The sequence below is a fragment of the Syngnathus typhle genome, linkage group LG9 (genome assembly GCF_033458585.1).
Source record: "Syngnathus typhle isolate RoL2023-S1 ecotype Sweden linkage group LG9, RoL_Styp_1.0, whole genome shotgun sequence".
Lineage (NCBI taxonomy): Eukaryota > Metazoa > Chordata > Actinopteri > Syngnathiformes > Syngnathidae > Syngnathus > Syngnathus typhle.
In genome coordinates, this window is record NC_083746.1 from 8991940 (window position 1) to 9012892 (window position 20953).

General features: G+C 42.5%; 5 protein-coding genes across 8 annotated transcripts; 1 reads left to right on the forward strand and 4 right to left on the reverse strand.

Moving 5' to 3' along the window:
- Positions 1-35: 35 nt before the first annotated feature.
- dnajb2 (DnaJ heat shock protein family (Hsp40) member B2) lies at positions 36-5083 on the reverse strand. Its single transcript, XM_061286611.1, has 11 exons — positions 4826-5083; positions 3237-3333; positions 2973-3082; positions 2826-2879; positions 2565-2678; positions 2211-2282; positions 2008-2131; positions 1765-1835; positions 1398-1688; positions 407-480; positions 36-338 (listed from the first exon to the last, which is right to left on the reverse strand). Exons 2-10 carry the CDS (start codon positions 3299-3301, stop codon positions 452-454), a joined length of 930 nt encoding a protein of 309 aa, XP_061142595.1. The 5' UTR covers positions 3302-3333; positions 4826-5083; the 3' UTR covers positions 36-338; positions 407-451.
- Positions 5084-5854: 771 nt separating this feature from the next.
- Positions 5855-8114, reverse strand: LOC133160121 (tubulin alpha chain-like). Of its 3 annotated transcripts, XM_061287707.1 has the most exons (5): positions 7920-8114; positions 7282-7501; positions 7052-7200; positions 6363-6915; positions 5855-6239 (listed from the first exon to the last, which is right to left on the reverse strand). In XM_061287707.1, the coding sequence occupies exons 1-5, from the start codon at positions 7920-7922 to the stop codon at positions 5938-5940; spliced, it is 1227 nt and encodes a 408-aa protein (XP_061143691.1). In that variant the 5' UTR covers positions 7923-8114; the 3' UTR covers positions 5855-5937. The 3 variants fall into 3 exon arrangements, with proteins under 3 accessions (XP_061143691.1, XP_061143692.1, XP_061143689.1); XM_061287708.1 differs by having other exon boundaries at positions 5855-6522; XM_061287705.1 differs by having other exon boundaries at positions 5855-6915.
- Positions 8115-9229: 1115 nt separating this feature from the next.
- LOC133160244 (tubulin alpha chain) lies at positions 9230-11833 on the reverse strand. Its single transcript, XM_061287924.1, has 4 exons — positions 11703-11833; positions 10643-10865; positions 10405-10553; positions 9230-10325 (listed from the first exon to the last, which is right to left on the reverse strand). Exons 1-4 carry the CDS (start codon positions 11703-11705, stop codon positions 9348-9350), a joined length of 1353 nt encoding a protein of 450 aa, XP_061143908.1. The 5' UTR covers positions 11706-11833; the 3' UTR covers positions 9230-9347.
- Positions 11834-12302: 469 nt separating this feature from the next.
- On the reverse strand, positions 12303-15636 carry LOC133160246 (tubulin alpha chain-like). Of its 2 annotated transcripts, none has more exons than XM_061287928.1 (5): positions 15337-15636; positions 14424-14558; positions 14138-14360; positions 13918-14066; positions 12303-13640 (listed from the first exon to the last, which is right to left on the reverse strand). In XM_061287928.1, the coding sequence occupies exons 2-5, from the start codon at positions 14424-14426 to the stop codon at positions 12666-12668; spliced, it is 1350 nt and encodes a 449-aa protein (XP_061143912.1). In that variant the 5' UTR covers positions 14427-14558; positions 15337-15636; the 3' UTR covers positions 12303-12665. The 2 variants fall into 2 exon arrangements, with proteins under 2 accessions (XP_061143912.1, XP_061143911.1); XM_061287927.1 differs by having other exon boundaries at positions 14424-14561.
- A 957-nt stretch (positions 15637-16593) lies between these two features.
- LOC133160245 (tubulin alpha chain-like) lies at positions 16594-20749 on the forward strand. The gene is made up of 4 exons (XM_061287926.1): positions 16594-16754; positions 19128-19350; positions 19433-19581; positions 19689-20749. Exons 1-4 carry the CDS (start codon positions 16752-16754, stop codon positions 20661-20663), a joined length of 1350 nt encoding a protein of 449 aa, XP_061143910.1. The 5' UTR covers positions 16594-16751; the 3' UTR covers positions 20664-20749.
- Positions 20750-20953: the final 204 nt, after the last annotated feature.

Genomic DNA, 20953 nt, shown 5'->3' on the forward strand with positions numbered 1-20953 from the left:
GCGCAATCATGGAGGTATGTCCAAGACACTCAACATCAGAAGGAAACACTTTATTTCCTTGCTTTACCTTATACGTATGTTAAAAGATTTCAAATGGTTACGTTAATTGTTCTTCCATCTTTTATCCTGTACATTATTGTCCAGTATTGACAACGTAGCATGAACAAAATTGATTAATCCAGAGATTATTAATTTTCCAGTGTTTTTCCGGCCAGTGTGGAGTAGCTATGCTCATTCACAGTCATACACACAAAGCAAACCTCAATGTAAGAGTCATTCATCATGTAGAGGTCTTGTTGGGCAAGGGGAGACAAATGCATCATGAGACATTGTAAAATCTGTAAAAGCAGAAATAAAATGTGTGGTTTGTAAATTAAAATGAATGAGATATAAGATGGAGCTTTACCAGTAGATGAGGGGCGTGGTCACAGCGTAGCTTGAGGCAATCGGGTTAGCTGGTGAAGGCCTTAAAGTCTGAGTCTGCAACAGCAAGTAAGAACTTTTAAGAACAACTTCCCAATAGTATAAGTGTTAAGAGGCAATAAAACCTGACTTGATATTTTTTGCAGCACTTTTCTGTTTATGCCTTTTCTGTTGTTTCAAATACTCAATATGGAATTGGATTACTGCTGCGAAATATTAGTACACAAAACAAATCAACTAGCGCCATCTCCTTTTTATTTGTTATTGCGTTTTAAACAATGTGAAGTATAAATGACAATAAAGCAGACATAGTATATAAAAAAAAATACTTTTTATGCCTTGAGGTGCGTTGCAAAAATTCTTTAGTAGTGATCATGTGGCAGCATTAAATAAATAAAGTAAGCAATGAAAAAATACTTCTTGCTTGTTGATAGCACTTGAGAGCAAAAGTCTCAACTTGGGAATAAGGCTTCGAACTCTTTCAAATATACTATTTGGCTGTTTGTTTGTTTTTTTGTCCCAGAACATTTGGCACATTTGCAAGGATAGGGTTGCTGTGTGCATCCATGATTTAAATTATTGGATGTGTTCTGCTTAAACTAAGCACATGTGCATGGCAACAACTTGTTTAAACCAGACGTGTATTAATAGCGAATGTTCTGTGGTCCACTTTTGAATGATGATGTTTATAGGGCTCAGTATCTTCAGGCATAAATGCAATTCAATTCAATGAAAAGCCAAGGCGCATTAACACACGACGCACAGACACACTGTCTTTTTCTGCTTCATACCGCTGTCACTAATTTCTTGCGACGCGACATCACCAGACCCTGAATCCTTTCTAAGCGCAGCCCCGCTTTGGACCGGTACAACATTGTCGCTAGCGTCTGTGTTTGGATATTGTGTCTCAACAACCGTGCTCCCTCTGTGATCAGCACTTGTGTCAATGACATCTCTGACCCCGCCCCCGGCACCTGATATGACGTCGGGAGCAGCTGCTTTCTGCTGGGCTTCCATTTCTGACAAGCTGCACGCCAACGCCATCTGGAGTTCTTCATCGTCCTCGTCTTGCTCGCTCGCACCGACTCCTCCGTAACGGTAGAAAGGGGCGGCACTGAATGAACGCTGCGTGCCTGCCGAAAACGGGCTGGGCCAAGTTCTGCCAGGTTCGTGACGTAACCGGTTTTCGATTGAGGGATTCGGTTGGTGAGGCTGTCCCTCTCGTCGACTCAGCTCCAGTGCCAGAGCCATTTCATCCTGCACGCCTAAGGGAGAGAAAATAATTATCTTACGTACACTCAATGAATATTTTCAGCACAAAACGTGCACGATTGAGCTTACCATTAATCAGCACAGTCTTTAACACGCCATCTTCTTCGATCTCTGTTCTTTCTTGGCCATTCTCTTTAATCCTAAAACAGAGAACGTATATAAAAAATGATTTCAGTGTATGGAAAAAAAGACCACACTATTGTAAGTACAATATCAATTGGATTTGAAGTTTTTGTGCCGTGAACATCTTTTTAAAACAACTGTGATTGCAAAATGTGTCATTCTGAAATGGTCACAAAGGAAGGCGCTTACTTCTTGGTGGTTGTGCGCTTGCCATTTATGATGCGGGTAGAAGTAGACACAGATTTGAAATTGCCACCTCCCATACCTCCCAGGTCATGAAAACCACCCATGGATGGAAAAGATGCAAATTCACCTGGAGAAGAAAAACACTAATGAATTCAATTAGAATTTTAGAAAATGATCATTCTTATGCATAGTCACTATGACTTTACCTCCAGCTGAAGGGAACGAGAAAAAACGGTTAGGCCCCAGGCGAGAGGTCGAACCCCCGAATGATAAGTCATCTAATGGAAAGTAGAGAGACAAATTGTCAGGGTGGTGTTTTTTGTTTGTTTATTGTGTTTGGTGATTTTGTTGTTATTTGAATCATCAACAATTGATCCAGAATGTTTTAATACCTTATCTTTTTTGTGTTTATATTTTATATACATGCTGTACTGATTATTCATGATTTTTGTTTTTTCTTCATTTATATTTCATGTAAAAAGTCTAATGTAGTTTTTGGAATGAAACATTTATGGGCAATATGGAAGCAAACATTTATTTTAATTAGCAATTTTATTTACCAAAGAAGCTGGCGAAAGGATCCTGGCCACCAAAAAACTCCCTGAAAACCTCCTCTGGACTGCGGAATGTGAAGGCGAATCCTGGGAAATCTGAAGAAAAGTTTGAGGAAGAGCCTGGAGGGGAGAGAGGTAATTAACATTTTAATAGAAAACATGACCAGGAGGGGAAATAAGTGGAAGGTGCACCGTGAGATAGGGGAAAAAATGGAAATCGAAAAGGAGAGCAGATCTAAGGTAGGCAACAAGATTTTCTTTCTGTACCTGAGTGTTTCAATCCTTCACTTCCATATCTGTCGTAAGCACCGCGTTTATTCTCTGTACAAAACAACATCAGCGAGATTATTGATCACGTGCACAAGTACATCACGCCTCACAGATGACATGACATTACAAGTCAACAAGACTTACGGTCAGAGAGAACTTCATATGCCTCGGCGAGTTCTTTAAACTTCTTCTCTGCTTCCTCTTTATTGTCTGGATTTTTGTCAGGATGCCATTTAAGTGCCAGTTTCCTGTAGCTGAGTTCATAGAAAAATATAAAAAAACAGATGAGGGCATTCTGACACCAAAGGAAACCTGCATTAAATGTTTTAACCATACTACACATCTTAACATTACGAGCTTCAGAAAATTACAAAAAAATATAATGAGCAATGAGTGAGCAATACTCACGCCTTCTTGATATCATCCTGAGAGGCTGTTTTGGATACTCCCAAAATGTTGTAGTAATCCACCATGACGCCTCCTGTCACCACTCTCCAACACTCTCCTGGGAAGAAAGAAATGTGAGAGGCCAAACATAAATTTCATCCATAAAATAGAGATGTAGAAGGCAAAAGTAGGTGAATCATTTTTAAACTGACTTGTTTATTTTTATCACTTGTACTGAAGGAAAGAAGAAGGCAGACATAAACACAGAGGGGTGGAGAGAGGGATTGGACAAAGGAAGGGAGAAAAGCAGATTCCAGTGAAGGTGGAAGAATTTTTGTAGGTTTATTTTTTTCCAAAAAAAAAAAACATTTTGTGGGGAATCTACTTTACATGGATCTTTTCATGCAAGCAATGTAGGAATCACGATTCAGCTTTTTAGTCGCCGTAGTGGCTATACACACTGTATTACAGTCATATGAATATAAATAATTATTAGGGGTGTAACGATTCATCGATACACATCGATTAATCTATATAATGCTCTACGATTTATTGGCATCGATGCTAAACGTAAACATCGATTTATATCGCCGTGTTTGACTTCGGACATTAGACGCGACTTTATTTTGAAATCCAGTTCATTGTTGCTTGCTTCCTCTTTCCGGGAGCAGTGTGCGGCGTGTTGCGTTGTGAGCAGAGCAGGCACGTGAAAGGGGAGTCGACAACTAGTACGCGGCTCCTGGGCTGGTGCCATAGCTAGTGTCCAAAAAGACGAGGAAATCTCCTCCCCTTTAGGCTTCAAGTCATTCTTTGGAAGCACTTTGGATTCCAAAGAAAAGATGGCTCAACGGACAAGACACGTGCAGTTTGTAAATCCTGACACGTGCAGTTTGTAAATCCTGCCATGCGGTGATCAAATATTCAGGGAGCACAAATCTCGCCGCACATTTAAAGAAAAAACACCACATCAAAGTTCAGTGTTAAAATAAGCACTTGGTATACTACAATACTCTTGTCATTTCCTAAATAAAGAGTTTGCAGTACCTTGTTGATTTTGCGTATGAATTGTTATAAATCAGGATATTGTTCTATATTTTTTATTTAAAAAAAAAAAACGATCGTAGAGCACTATATCGTGATATATCGTGAATGAATCGCAGCAGGCTTTAAGATATCAGCAAATATCGTATCGTAGTTCTTTGTATCGATATGATATCGTATCGTGCCAAAACCCGCGATTTACACCCCTAATAATTATCATTGGAATACATTGAATACATTGCAAGTTGAGCTATCGTTTGACTATTTTAGCCCCCTCAGGCTGTCATGCCATCTTACTGGTGGCTTGCCACAAGTGTCCGGGGGGGGGGGGCTGGGGGGTTTCCAAATTGATGCAAAAGCCCCGCATGCAGCCGTCAGGCCCCTGGGACCTGCAAGAAGTGTATTTTGGGAGCAATGGCATCGCACTCACAGGCAGCGATGTTAAACCAACCTGTACATTTTGCCTAGTTGAGACTTAGATCTTCTTTTCGATGTCCCGTGAGTGTTTGGGGACACACATGGACAAGAGTGAGGGACAAATAATAAATTAAGCGTGTAACCTGACCTACCTTGTGAGTTTGACAGAAGATGAGGCGGTTGTTGACAGCGATCGCCGTGTTTCTACAACAGTCTCTTCTTGCCGGTGTGTCTCGCCGCAGCAGAGAGCCGTCGCCTCTGGGCTCCACTCCACGGGTAACAAAACTTGCAGTTCTCCAGACCAGTTACACTCGTTGTTGTTTCATATTACGTCATAATCAGCTGAGAGAAGAAATAGAGCGTCGAGAACATGCTGGAGTTTAAAGACGTCATTTGACACGCCCCTAAATGCTGCATTCAATGTAACTCGTAAAGAAGGCTATCTCATTCGACGTGCAGTGATCCCTCGCTACTTCTCGTTTCGTTTAACGCGGCTTCACTACATCGCGGATTTTTTTTTTTTTCAAATAAAATCAAACATTTAAAAGTCAAAATAAAACTTCCAAATTGAGGAAACACCCCTCTAAACTTTACGACAATGTAGTATCGCTCCAAATGTTCGTTTACATCCCTTTAGATAAACGAGGGATTCCTGTATATTAATACTGGTGAATTAAAAACAAAGGAAATGAATAAATTACTGAATTGTAATTGCGTATTAGTACGAACAAACTGGTAACCAAAATCGGTCCTGTCAACAGAGTTCTCAAAATATCCCACTTTTGACCTGTCCTCAATGCAACAAGTCTTCTTAACGACTGCCTGTGGAATTAAATTGACCTCACGGTAAACATAAAACCGTGGCTGGGATTAGAACATATTTTAATGGTTAAAAATAAAAAGAAAATGACATCAAAATAAAAAAAACAACTGTGCCTCGTCACCTAAGTGTTGTACCGTGTGTTTTCAGCAGATGACGCCATTTCTCCACTGAAGAAAACTCACCAAGCGTTAATGCACGGGCTTGGGTGAAACTAGGGTGGAAAATACATGTGTCAAGTCAGTTTTGTTAAAATAGACTATAAAAAAAAAAAAAAAAAGGGGGGGAACCAATGTAGTAACTTAAATATGATTTGCTTCATTTTTCTCGACTGCTATTCAAAACCACAAATGCATCAAAGCATGTTTGGATGTGTTTATTAAGAATGAGCAATCACTACCACAGGCAGAATATGTAATAACTCCACGAAAGCGATCATACACTTCAGTATTCTCCATCTTCATCCTCATCCCCAATGCTGTCAGAACAAACTTCTTCATAATCCTTCTCCAGGGCTGCCATATCCTCTCTGGCCTCTGAGAACTCTCCTTCCTCCATTCCCTCTCCCACATACCAGTGCACAAAGGCTCTCTTGGCGTACATCAGATCAAACTTGTGATCAAGACGGGCCCAAGCCTCAGCAAATGCCGTTGTGTTGCTCAGCATGCACACAGCCCTTTGCACCTTGGCTAGATCTCCTCCGGGAAACACCATCGGAGGCCGGTAGTTGATGCCCACTTTGAAGCCTGTAGGACACCAGTCCACAAATTGGACGGTGCGTTTGGTCTTGATGGCAGCAATAGCAGAGTTGACATCTTTAGGTGCCACATCACCAACAAACAACAGCAAACAGCAGGCCATGTATTTACCATGACGAGGATCGCACTTGACCAACTGGTTGTCTGGCTCAAAGCAGGCATTGGTGATGTCGGCCACAGATAGACGCTCATGGTAGGCTTTCTCAGCAGAGATGAACGGGGCATATGTAGCCAGTGGGAAGTGCATACGGGGGTAGGGCACCAAGTTAGTCTGGAATTGCGTCAGGTTAACATTAAGGGCGCCGTCAAAGCGAAGAGATGCTGTAATTGAAGACACAATCTGGCCAATCAGTCTGTTCAAGTTAGTGTAGGACGGCCTTTCTATATCGAGGTTTCTGCGGCAAATGTCAAAGATGGCTTCATTGTCCACCATGAAGGCACAATCAAAGTGCTCAAGGGTGCTGTGAGTAGTCAAAATGGAATTATAGGGCTCTACAACTGCTGTGGACACCTGAGGAGCTGGGTAGATTGCAAATTCAAGTTTTAATTTCTTTCCATAATCAACAGACAGTCTCTCCATGAGCAAAGAGGTGAAACCAGAACCGGTACCGCCACCAAAGGAGTGAAAGATGAGGAATCCTTGCAAGCCCGAGCATTGATCAGCCTGATAAAGGAATTGAGTCGTATTTTAATCAACATAATGTACACCAATAGTTTGAAGCAACAAGTCAGTTAAACACACGACATGCCTAAAAGTTGTATTTTTTTTTTTTAAAACACTTATTAATTTAAAAACTAACCAGCTTGCGAGTCCTGTCCAGCACCTGATCAATAATTTTTCTGCCAATACTGTAGTGCCCACGGGCATAGTTATTGGCAGCATCTTCGTTCCCTGTGATCATCTGTTCTGGATAGAACAATTGCCGATAGCGACCTGTACGAACCTCATCTGTGGAAAACAAAGTTGAAAGTTTAAGCAATATTGAAATAACTATTACATATATTACCTGGGGTGTCAGAGGTTACCAACCGATGACAGTGGGCTCCAGATCAACAAAGATGGCCCTGGGATAATACTTCCCAGTTCCAAACTCACTGAAGAAATTCTTGAATGAGTCATCATCTCCAATAGCCTTGTCAGACGGTATCCGCCCATCTGGCTGGATGCCGTGTTCCAGACAGTAAAGCTCCCAGCATGCATTGCCAATATGGACTCCAGCTTGCCCAATGTGCAGAGAGATACATTCACGCTGGATGAAAGAGAGGGAATATATTTATCATATTGCCTCCAACCAACTGAACAGCTTTGACATTGTGCGGCAAGTTTTGATTGTCGCTTAGTTATTTTACATACAACAATATACAGTTAAGAGCTGACATATGTTGCATACACAGAGATCATTTTTGGCACACTATTGCACCACATCCTTTGTATCTACTTGGGGCTACGCCCACCCTGGCCACGATAAAACAGTTACACCCCTGCTGTCTTAGAACGTTATGCGACAAATACTGTCACCTAACGGACAACCAAAACATGAGCAAAGGCCCTGTTAGCATGGCAAAATTCCTTAGTTTAGCTTGAAAATCTCAAACGGGCGGACAAACAGGGGGAGCCCACGCAATGCAAGCTTACAGGTGACGTCATCGATGAATGCGGTCGCTTACCATATCGTCTGCTTGTCCTTTGGAACGTTATGCAGGGCTATCTATATAGGCTTCAAACAAGGGAAGAATACATTGGATGGAGAGTCGGGTCCGTCCGCAGGTTATTTCAGGCAGCATCTGCAATGCTCATTCTTAGTATAGACTCTATACTATAGAGCAATGGTTCCCAAACTTTTGCAGGCTGGCGCCCCCTTGGCTCCCCAGTGAATTCCTAGCGCCCCCCCCCCCCCCCCCACACACACAGACACATATGGAAACAAACACCTCTTTCTTGATATTTGGTATGCTGCAATTTGAAAAGAGAAAGGTTAAACACAAATGTGTATTTCACAAATAAAACCCAATTTAGTAAACCAATTTATTTTTTTAGCAGTTTTAACTGTTTCAGCAACATAGAATGGTAAATAAAAATTCCACCAGTAAACTTCATTGTCTCACACGTAATATTAATGGGATGGATGTGCTTGGTGCAGGGACATAAGCTTCTCAACATCAGGCTGGAACTCACTAAGAAGAAGTCATAGATCCCCGCAGTCAGTAATTTTCAGTCGGTTTCTTTGCTTGGAAAGAAGCAAGGCGACTGCACTGAAGCCCTGTTCTACTAAATATGATGTTGGGAACGCAATAAAGTACATCTTGACCTTGTTCCACAGCACTTGATAGCAGTCAGAGATTTTTTTTTGTAACCAAAAATCTTGATATGACTTTTTGAGCGGCGTGTGGTAACCGGACCCTGATGCGTCGTCCACTGACTCGTCCTGCTGCACGTGTTGTGTACAAATCGTCAAACAAACGTTCAAACTTCTGACTTCGACTTCGGACTGCCGCCCCTCTACCGCCCCTTTCTTCCTCACCGCCCCCCCAGATCTTTCCACCGCCCCCAGGGGGGCGGTACCGCCCACTTTGGGAACCACTGCTATAGAGAAATGCGCATGTGGGGGGAAAAAAACCCCTGATGTTCAAGTTTGAGGAGCTCTTGAATTTCTTGGGCCCTTTTACCTTATCTAAACATTGACGTCAATAAATATCCAGTGCAGCAACAAAGTTTGCATTTACTATTCTCCAAAGTGTAGGCAGGAATTATGTGCCTTGCAGAAGCAGTACCACTTGTCAGCAGAAGGTGGCATCATTTTACGCATTTTCTGGGATTTATATCTTAACATGCATTTTCTGAAAGCGCCTTCATGTTTTATTAATGCAAGTCTACAGTCACTTGAAACACTTGAATACATTGCTTATGCCTGTGATTTAGCTCAGACTTGAGTGTTTGTCTAGAAAGTTCTCCCCAGGTTAAACAAAAATGACAATCATTGATGCTGCTTGGTAATCTTTATTAACTGCGCAATCACAGCCAACAGGCAAAAGACCAGGTCAATGGCATTACTGAATATTTGGACCTTGTAACTTCAAAGACTGAACAATGACACCTCAGTACTCTTCTCCCTCTTCATCCTCTTCACCAATGCTGTCAGTACCAACTTCTTCATAATCCTTCTCCAGGGCAGCCATATCCTCTCTGGCCTCTGAGAACTCTCCTTCCTCCATTCCCTCTCCCACATACCAGTGCACAAAGGCCCTCTTGGCATACATCAGATCAAACTTGTGATCCAGGCGGGCCCAGGCTTCAGCAATGGCTGTGGTGTTGCTCAGCATGCACACTGCCCTCTGCACCTTGGCCAGATCTCCTCCAGGGACAACAGTTGGAGGCTGGTAGTTGATGCCTACTTTGAAGCCAGTGGGACACCAATCCACAAACTGGATGGTGCGTTTGGTCTTGATGGCAGCAATGGCGGAGTTGACATCTTTGGGAACCACATCACCACGATACAGCAGACAGCAGGCCATGTATTTGCCATGACGAGGGTCGCACTTGACCATCTGGTTGGCGGGCTCAAAGCAGGCGTTGGTGATGTCTGCTACAGAAAGCTGCTCATGGTAGGCTTTCTCAGCAGAGATGACTGGGGCATATGTGGCTAGAGGGAAGTGGATACGAGGGTACGGCACCAAATTGGTCTGGAACTCTGTCAGATCAACATTCAGAGCGCCATCAAAGCGAAGAGAGGCTGTGATAGATGACACAATCTGGCCAATCAGCCTGTTAAGGTTAGTGTAGGTTGGCCTTTCAATGTCGAGGTTTCGGCGACAAATGTCATAGATGGCTTCATTGTCTACCATGAAAGCACAATCGGAATGCTCAAGGGTGGTGTGAGTGGTCAGAATGGAATTGTAGGGCTCTACAACTGCTGTTGACACTTGAGGTGCTGGGTAGACAGCAAACTCAAGTTTGGACTTCTTCCCATAGTCAACAGACAGACGCTCCATGAGGAGTGACGTGAAACCAGAGCCAGTGCCGCCGCCAAAGGAGTGGAAGATGAGGAATCCCTGCAAGCCTGTGCATTGATCAGCCTGAAAGACAAATTGTAATTACACCACACTCAAAATCCTCAATATTACCATTTAAAATATAAATAACTCAGGCACTAACCAGCTTGCGTGTCCTGTCCAGAACCAAATCAATTATCTCCTTGCCAATAGTGTAGTGCCCGCGGGCATAGTTGTTGGCTGCATCTTCCTTCCCTGTGATTAATTGTTCTGGGTGGAAGAGCTGACGGTAGGTACCTGTACGCACCTCATCTGTAGAAAAATCGTACAATTTTGAGACGTTCATGTTATTCATGCAAAAACCTGAAAGTTTATCACTAGGTGTGTCAATGTAAACTCACCAATGACAGTGGGCTCCAGATCAACAAAGATCGCTCGAGGCACATGTTTCCCAGCCCCGGTCTCACTGAAGAAAGTGTTGAATGAGTCATCACCTCCTCCAATTGTCTTGTCAGAGGGCATCTGTCCATCTGGCTGGATGCCATGTTCCAAGCAGTAAAGCTCCCAACAGGCATTGCCCATTTGGGCTCCGGCTTGGCCGACATGCATTGAAATACATTCACGCTGCGTGAAAGAGAAGGTAAACAATTTAACTTTTCTATTTGAAGATCTATGCACAAGTAAATCAATGTAATTTATTATCATACACAACTTTACAGGCACTGACATGAGTACTGCATGTGCAAAAATATTTTTTTTTCTATGTAAAACATGCAGTATTGTATAAGGTATACTAAAACAAAAACAGTTCTGGGGAAAAAAAGTTAAGTTCCCCTCGTCAATGCGGGAAGTTTGCCCACGTCACTGCCTCCCAACTCCCCATTTGCGGCCTCTCCCTTCCTCCATTCTTCCCAACTGCATAGTGCTGCGTAATGCAGGGGATGCGCCCCTCCCTCAACCAAGGAAAAAACCCGCCCTAAGGCTGAAAAATGGCGGCTTAAACGGAGAAGCAAAAAATGGCGGACACGAAACGTATGACTACTGACCACTCCTTTGTTCCCCCCCCCTTCTCATTTTTTCGACCACACCAACCTCACACTGAACATTTAGTAGTAGCACAAAGTTTCAGAATGGTTTAGAAACTAGTCGAGTAAGAATGTGACTTATTAACTTGTTTGTTTGACCTAGTTTATAATCTAATTAAGAATTATGACGCACATTTATCCCATCATTTTGATATTTCAAGCTTTGGCCGTTTGAACATGTTTATTTCCATTTTCAGTTCCCATTCGTGGCACGTTAGCATACAACTACGGTCACCTAACGGAGACGCGCTAGTTTTTGACCCGCTAACCGTACGGACTGAAATTAATTGCGCTCGCATGACGCAGGCTTTAGCTCAGGTTGGTAATCTTAATGAGGAGAACTGAGTCAACGTCACTAGGCCGCGCGGTTACTCACCATTTTGGCTGCTTGTCCTTTGAACGACGTAGAGGATTCAGAGACAAGGCAAAGTGGTGCGGGGAAGGGGGGCGAGAGTTTATATAGGGAGGGGAAGCGGAAGAAAGGAAACTTCAGTCAGCAGCTCCGATGCTGATTGGTTGAAAGAAAAAACGGATGTCGCTGAAGTTCGATATGTGGATCGTTGTAACAATTTTATTTTTCTGAAAATCCGTTTTTGTGTGTTTTGAGTAATAATTTAAATTGTTTTCAGTTCTTCCAAACGTTTTTTCTTTTCTTTTTTCCCGTTGTTGTTTGGACCCCCTCACCACCAAGTTTTGGAATACTATTTTCCCGTTTTTCTGAATAATGATCATTTTGGTAAAACAAAACAGTTTTCAGTGATAATATAGCACTAATGTTTATCTTGTAAGCTAAAAAAAATGAACCGAATGACATAGCAGACTGCAGAAACCAATTGTAATCACATACTTCTTAAATACACAAAGATGTATTAAAATGTAGTATATTATTAGATATAGTATGTATGTGATTGTTAATAATATACTCACACACTTATAAATTAAATAAGAATGATCCAAGAAAAAAAAGAGAGAAACATTTAGTTTAGATTTTTACTCACTCAAATTGGTTCAGCCATTTCCTTATCACTGTGTATGTACTGTAGCATAAGTTTTGACTTGTTACTACAGTAAGAACTACACAGATAAACAGCAGACACCAAGGTTATTTTCTCACTCTAACATTCAGCGTCACAGCTGAATGGTACATAGAAGCTGACATTGGAGCCCTTTCATAACTGACATTCCACATGTTGGGGAATAAGTGTGGGGGTGGTGCACAAAAGAGTCTGACACAAAAAAGAAAGAATTTCTTCAGAATATGCTGTCACAGGACAAGCATGACTAGGCCTAACTAATCAAAAACTAAACCTCTTAAAATGATTCTTCTTGTGTCTTTGAGTCAATATTCCTCTCCTTCATCCTCCTCTCCTATATTGTCTGCACCCACTTCTTCATAATCCTTCTCCAGAGCTGCCATATCCTCTCTGGCCTCTGAGAACTCTCCTTCCTCCATTCCCTCTCCCACATACCAGTGCACAAAAGCCCTCTTGGCATACATCAGATCAAACTTGTGATCCAAGCGGGCCCAGGCCTCAGCGATGGCTGTGGTGTTGCTTAGCATGCACACTGCCCTCTGCACTTTGGCCAGATCTCCTCCAGGAACCACAGTTGGAGGCTGGTAGTTGATGCCTACTTTGAAACCAGTGGGACACCAATCCACAAACTGGATGCTGCGTTTGGTTTTGATGGCGGCAATAGCAGAGTTGACATCTTTTGGGACGACATCACCACGATACAGCAGACAACAGGCCATGTATTTACCATGACGAGGGTCGCACTTGACCATCTGGTTGGCGGGCTCAAAGCAGGTGTTGGTGATGTCGGCTACAGAAAGCTGCTCGTGGTAGGCCTTCTCTGCAGAGATGACTGGGGCATATGTAGCCAGAGGGAAGTGGATACGAGGGTAGGGCACCAAGTTGGTCTGGAACTCTGTCAGATCAACATTCAGGGCTCCGTCAAAGCGAAGAGAGGCTGTGATCGAAGACACTATCTGGCCAATCAGCCTGTTAAGGTTTGTGTAGGTTGGCCTTTCAATGTCAAGGTTCCTGCGGCAGATGTCATAGATGGCTTCATTGTCTACCATGAAGGCGCAGTCGGAATGCTCAAGGGTGGTGTGAGTGGTCAAAATGGAATTGTAGGGCTCTACAACTGCTGTGGACACCTGAGGGGCTGGGTAGATAGCAAATTCAAGCTTGGATTTTTTTCCGTAATCAACAGACAGACGCTCCATGAGGAGGGAGGTGAAACCAGAGCCGGTCCCTCCACCAAAGGAGTGGAAGATGAGGAATCCCTGCAAGCCTGTGCATTGATCAGCCTGAAAATGTAACATTATACAGGAAGATGAATAATCCATGCATGCATCAGAAGCTTATTGCAGCTGACTTGTAGTAGATAAGAGGCAGGGTGCACTAGTCAGCTAATTTAAAGTTATCAATTAACCTCGCTTGCGTATATTTCTTTAAACCAAAGAATGCCTATAGCTCCGCAGACAAAGGCCCATGCAAAAAGTCAAACAGACAAGTCAAACTTTATATTCACCCATAAAGTAATTTTCAACTTTCTCAGGATTAAAATATGTTAAAGGGTCTCACCAGTTTGCGAGTCCTGTCCAAAACCAGATCAATGATCTCCTTGCCAATGGTGTAGTGACCACGGGCATAGTTGTTGGCCGCATCTTCCTTCCCTGTGATTAACTGTTCTGGATGGAATAGCTGACGGTAGGTACCCGTACGTACCTCATCTGGACATTAACACCAAAACAGAACAATTTTACAATGATTTCCTAAAAAAAATATCCAGTCAATCACTGACCAATAACCGTGGGCTCCAGGTCGACAAAGATGGCTCTTGGGACATGTTTCCCTGCTCCTGTCTCACTGAAAAAAGTGTTGAAGGAGTCATCCCCACCTCCGATTATTTTATCAGAGGGCATTTGGCCATCTGGCTGAATGCCGTGTTCCAGACAGTAAAGCTCCCAACATGCATTGCCAATCTGAGCCCCAGCTTGGCCCACATGTATGGAGATACATTCACGCTGTGAAAAGAGAAAATAGTTTGTTTACATAATTCACATTGATGCTGTCTGTATTCATCTTACCATTGTTGATCCCTCTTTTGCCGACGTTCAGGTGTCAGTAAGAAGATGTAGGTCTTGAGCCGCTGGTGTTGCGCGACTTTATATACCTGCACTCTGAGGTGAGCAGTGATTTGATAGGAGCTGTAATCGGAGAACCTGCTGATGGGACAATGATTCGTTCATCCGCTCAATAGACAACACAATACACGACGGATGTCACCACCCAAAGCTTTGTTTGGGTTTTGTGTATGTGTGCACAGGAATTGGAGTGTGTATCTATTTTTTTGGGAGTGAGGGGGGAGATAATTTCACAGTTTCGCACAGCTCGTTTCAGAAGTTTTGACCTTCAAGCCTGTTCTGCACTTATGTATATCATATGAGATAAGGTAAAGTCACACGGTGCATCAATAAATGACAAAATGCAAAATACGTTGGGTCCAACATAGTGAATTTCAAACTCATATATATATAAAAATTATATAGTATAAAAAAAAAAAGCTAATACAAAGTGATGGAAATAAGTTGCTAGCAGAAACAAAAAACACCCATTAATAACATTTGCTTTGTAATCATTACACATTGTTTATCAAGTAAAACACAAAGCTGGAATGAGGCAGAGTGCACTGTTCGGTTTATTATTCCGAACAGTCAGTTCACTCCTTTGGGAAAGAAATGAAATTCAATAGCCTAGACGTGATTCACTTAATATGGATGCCGAATTGCACACAGAGCAACTGCTTAGATGTGTAAACAAAAAGGTCAGCAAAAATGCAGCCTACTAAGAATGTACAAGTGATCTAAACTGATTGTCAATGAATACGCCATTATGTTCATTGTTAGATTTTTACGAAGTGCTTATCATCCAAAAGGGGTTTGCAGGAGTAAAAACAAAACAAAAGAAAACATCCGGCCAACCTGAGTTTTATTTGCCTACCTCCACAGTCGCTGCCTGTTCAGCTGACTGAGATAAATGGATCTGTTGATACGGCGCATAACTGCGAGGCAGACGACCCAACTAACCTCAGGAACATTTCAAACGAGACAAACAGCTTTTTCAGTCAATGAGGAGGATTTTTTTTTGTCTTCTTATTCTCACAGATTCCCCGTCTGCTAATGAATATGATCAATCTTCAGTAGTTTCTTATTTACTTTGCGTATAATGCCAAATAATACAGGAAAGTAGACGGTTGGCTGTTTCTACAAAGCCATGACCCACTTGTGTTATTTGAGTACTCTACTGCCAACGCCCAAACTCTCAACATCAAGACCAGCTGTATTTGAAGGTTCAGAAAATGAGCGCATGAAACTAATGGGAAGACAGTATTTTTTTTTTTTAATCAAAAGGAGGCAGTTTGAAAAGGAAACAAATTGTCTTTTTTTTTTGTCACGTTCCGAAAAAAAATAAATAAAAAATAAAAACCTTTTCCGTTAGCTTGTCACATGTGCAGGAGTATTCATTGTGCAGCAACTATGACCTCTGGCTGCTAAAAACTGTAAAGACATCCAAAACTGTAAAACTGCAGTCATTTTACAGTGCAGGGACAAGGACACATTTATTTTAAAATGTACAACAAAATAGAAGAATGGAATTTACCCCAACCAGTCAACATAAAGAGGCAGTCTTATAAATAAATATGGGCGAAAAGTAGTTTCTATGAAAAAAAAACTGTTATATCTGGTTCATGCTTTTAATACATAATACAAGATAATATGTTTTGGAAAAGTGAATGTACTGCCATATTTTGGGGGGATTAAAAATATTTCCCCAAATGTCATTGCTGGTTTGTATGCACACAGAAATGGGTCAGTTAACCGGTCGAACTTGTTACGCTTCCCTTTTTGCAAACATTTGAAAGGATTAAACCGCTGCAACTATTTGACAGGAGTGATGTCAATCTGTGGGTTTTGACTGACAATATCTACATTTATCTCAGTGCTTTTGGATGACCTATGAAGAGAACATAATATTTCATTAAGCTAGTGTCCCACCTATCATACTTATTTGCACCAGTCAATCATAAATTACTCAAAGGAACTGAAACATTTCATGAACGTTGGAGGTCTGTGGTTGTCAGTAGTCAAAGTTTCCACTCAGGCTGCAAGATCGGTTTACTTTGTGAAGAATTATATTGGCAGTACCTCGTGGTCATGCAAACAGACTGAGCGCTCACAGTTCCTGTCAAGGAGACAGGTGGGAGTGGTTTGAAGTTGAATATAGCTTGTAGTCTCTGTGCATTTGGCAGTTGAACTCACTTGGACCACATTGAAGGGCTGCTGTGAGAGGCACTGTGGAAATTCAAATCCAGTCAAATCCAGATTGTGGTGAGGACCCTCAATTTAGCAGGCATAATGGTAAATATTATTTTTTCTTATTGCACAATGCTTTTGTCAATGCTGCTGATTATTTCTCACAAGTTAGAGGTTTGGCTTGTCATCACCTGCTCATTCAGGTCAGTTGCCAAATTCAGCTCAGCCTTTCCGCCAATCTCTGGGACAATGAGCTATTTATGACACAAGATGTCAAAGTTACATTTAGGGCGGCCTATTTTTAAAGTCACGGAGTGTCAAAATGAAATTAATAGAGTGACAAATATTTGGAAATACTGCGGAGCTGTTTTGATTTAATTTGTATCGTTTGATTGCATTTTAGAGCTGTTATTGCTCGCCCTCATAACACACTAAGGTTGCCTTCGGTGACGCGGTGTGTGACAGGGTACGTGACAGTCAAAAATGTAGGTGTGTCGGAAAAATATGCAGGTAGCAACAAGTCAGATCAGATTGAGACAAACCTAGACCAGTTCAGTGGACAAAATCTGGTTTCGACTTTGCTGTCGCTCTCAGCAAAACGTTTTGGAACAAAGTTTTGTAATTCATGGCAAGGTTATAACAGTTCTTCTTAAACGCTGCATGCAGGCTTGTTTGCACAGTGTAGTACAAACACAGTGTGTTAGTCAAGCTGATAAAACCATCGAACAACAGGGCACCCACCCTGCTCAAATAGGCTCTTAGTCATTTTAAAAAGGCGACAAGGAAAGAATAAATTATATAAAATACTAATAAAACAAAGCTGAGGGACACAATAGGGTCAAAAATTGCCAATTGAATCTAAAAGTCTTTTAATGGTCTGTGAGTTTTTCTTTAAAGTGACAGGGACTATTTCTGTGGCTGCCTGTTTACTCAAACATTGCTACTGGGTGTCATCTCTCAAAATGAGCACCCTAAAATAGAGGCTGTGCTGTGCTGTGACCTGCATACCTGGAAATTGAGATGATTAGCTGGGCTCACTAAAGAGGACACTGGAGAGCTGAACTGATCTCAACTTGGGTTTAATGAGCTTTAACACACTTTGAAATAATAGAAGTTGATTTCCTAAATCTCTCCAATGGGCAGTGACCTTTCCATGGTAGGACAATGTCATTGTCCTCAGAAAGAAGGGGAAATCAGACAGTGAGAGAGAGATAAAAAAAAAAATACAATTTGCATAGGGTGAGAAGCTCGGTCATCCGGAAGAGACTCGGAGTAGAGGTGCTACTCCTCCACGTTGAGAGGAGCCAGATGAGGTGGCTCGGGCATCTCATCAGGATGCCTCCTGGACGCCTCCCTGGGGAGGTGGTCCGGGCATGTCCCACTGGTAGGAGACCCCGGGGACGACCCAGGACGTGCTGGATATACTATGTCTCTCAGCTGGCCTGGGATGCCTTGGGATCCCCCGGGATGAGCTGGATGAAGTGGCTGGGGAGAGGGAAGTCTGGGAGTCCCTCCTAAAGCTGCTGCCCCAGCGACCCGACCCCGGATAAGCAGAAGAAGATGGATGGATGGAACAATTTGCATACATTCTACAAAATTTGCATCCTTTAAGAAGTCCAAATAATTCCTCAAAATATGTTAAATGCAGCTATAATAGTATAAACATCAATATTATGTTTGTGGAGAATCAATTAAGCCGCAAAATAAAATAAAAAATTAAAAAAAGGTGTTTTTATTCCTTTCAGGGGACGGCCATTTTGCCACTTGCTGTTGACTAAAATTGACCACATGTTACAATCAATCACAGCTCAGCTTGTGAATGTCACACGGCCAAATATAGGAGGCAGACAGGAGACGATGAGAGCATACCAGTATTGTTAAGAATATATTTGACTTGACTTCCTCTTGAATTTGTCACACAGGATAAGGAATATAAAAAAATTGTTTTATTCAATCATACATCAGTGATTTTACCATAGTGCCTTAATAAAAAGTACTAGACTAAAAAAATATTTTTTTTCTAATCATTGGTGTTAAAACTCAAATCGTTAAATAATTAAAGACGTTTTAACAGTTACATTACTATCAATCACATTTCTCCTGCTAATCTAGTCCAACAAACTGATGACTATAGCACGAGGATGTTTTACCTGAGGGTGTGCTGTGGATGATGCCACCAAACAGGTCCGTCAACTTCCGACGAAATGCAAATGAGCTCCTCTCTGTTTTGTTGACTGTATATACCGTAACGATAAACAATTCGTTTGTTTCATACACTTTAAAGATCAGTCTACTCAAATATCAAATAAGTCTACTCAGAAATGAAAGAAGCTTTTTTTTCCAACCCCAATGGCTGATTAGCTTGCTGGAATATCAAACTTGATATAATAAGAAAGCAATTCACTGCTTTCGGCTATTTGCTTACTATACAACCAATCTTATCCTCATGTCTTCTTTCTGCTTCTTTCTCTCTTCCAGCGTGAATGCATCTCCGTCCACGTAGGTCAGGCTGGCGTCCAGATGGGCAACACCTGCTGGGAGCTCTACTGTCTGGAACATGGCATTCAGCCAGACGGCCAGATGCCCTCTCCAAAGTCAATTGGAGGCCATGATGACTCCTTCACCACCTTCTTCAGCGAGACTGGGTCTGGAAAATATGTCCCAAGGGCAGTCTTTGTAGACCTGGAACCCACGGTTGTTGGTCAGTGCAAAAAGAAGCATTTTGCATTTCAATAATATAATGGATATTATTCTTGTCCATAATAAATCTTTCACATTTCTAGACGAAGTGCGTACGGGCACATATCGCCAACTCTTTCACCCCGAGCAGCTGATCTCAGGAAAAGAAGATGCGGCCAACAACTATGCCCGGGGACACTACACCATCGGCAGAGAGATAATCGACTCTGTCCTCGACAGGATCCGAAAACTGGTGAGGGTCATCGAATCTGTCTTATCTCAGCAGTATTGAAAAGTAATAACGTTTAGAAAAGTGGTTATTTTAGGCTTGTAGTCTGAATGTTGTGTCTGCATTTGCAGTCTGACCAGTGCACGGGTCTCCAAGGTTTTTTGGTCTTCCACTCCTTTGGTGGAGGCACCGGCTCTGGTTTCACCTCCCTCCTCATGGAGCGACTTTCTGTTGACTATGGGAAGAAATCCAAACTTGAGTTTGCAATCTACCCAGCCCCTCAAGTTTCTACTGCAGTGGTAGAACCATACAACTCCATTCTGACCACTCACACCACCCTGGAGCACTCCGATTGTGCTTTCATGGTGGACAATGAAGCCATCTATGACATTTGTCGCAGGAACCTCGACATCGAGCGACCCTCTTACACCAACCTCAACCGCCTCATCAGTCAGATAGTGTCATCTATCACAGCCTCTCTTCGCTTTGACGGAGCCCTGAATGTTGATCTGACCGAGTTCCAGACCAACTTGGTGCCCTACCCTCGTATCCACTTCCCTCTGGCCACATATGCTCCTGTCATTTCTGCCGAGAAGGCCTACCATGAGCAGCTTTCTGTGGCTGAAATCACCAACGCCTGCTTTGAGCCAGCCAACCAGATGGTCAAGTGCGATCCACGTCATGGCAAATACATGGCCTGCTGTCTGCTGTATCGTGGTGAAGTAGTGCCCAAAGATGTTAACGTTGCCATCGCTGCCATTAAGACCAAGCGCAGCATCCAGTTCGTGGACTGGTGTCCCACTGGTTTCAAAGTGGGCATCAACTATCAACCTCCAACTGTGGTTCCTGGAGGAGATCTGGCCAAGGTGCAGAGGGCAGTGTGCATGCTGAGCAACACCACAGCCATCGCTGAGGCCTGGGCACGTCTGGATCACAAGTTTGATCTGATGTATGCCAAGAGGGCTTTTGTGCACTGGTATGTGGGAGAGGGAATGGAGGAAGGAGAGTTCTCAGAGGCCAGAGAGGATATGGCAGCCCTGGAGAAAGATTATGAAGAGGTCGGAATTGACTCCTATGAAGAGGATGAGGAGGGAGAAGAATTCTAGACACATTTAGCTATTTATTAAATAGTTAGCAAAGTAAGTGTCAACAATGATCATTCTTTTTCTACCCATTAAATATTTCAACATACTATCTTGTCTGTTGTCTTTTTTGTTTGATGGAGTGTATATGCCGTATTTTTTTTTGGAACAAGTAATCAGGAAGGCTGGAGCAGGGATTCGAACCCAGAACCTCAAAATACGATTTGCAGATGCCGTTACCATTTCACTCACCCATTTTATGGACACATTTTAAGTATTGAAGCGTCCCCTAGTGGAGTCTAACCAGAAGGACC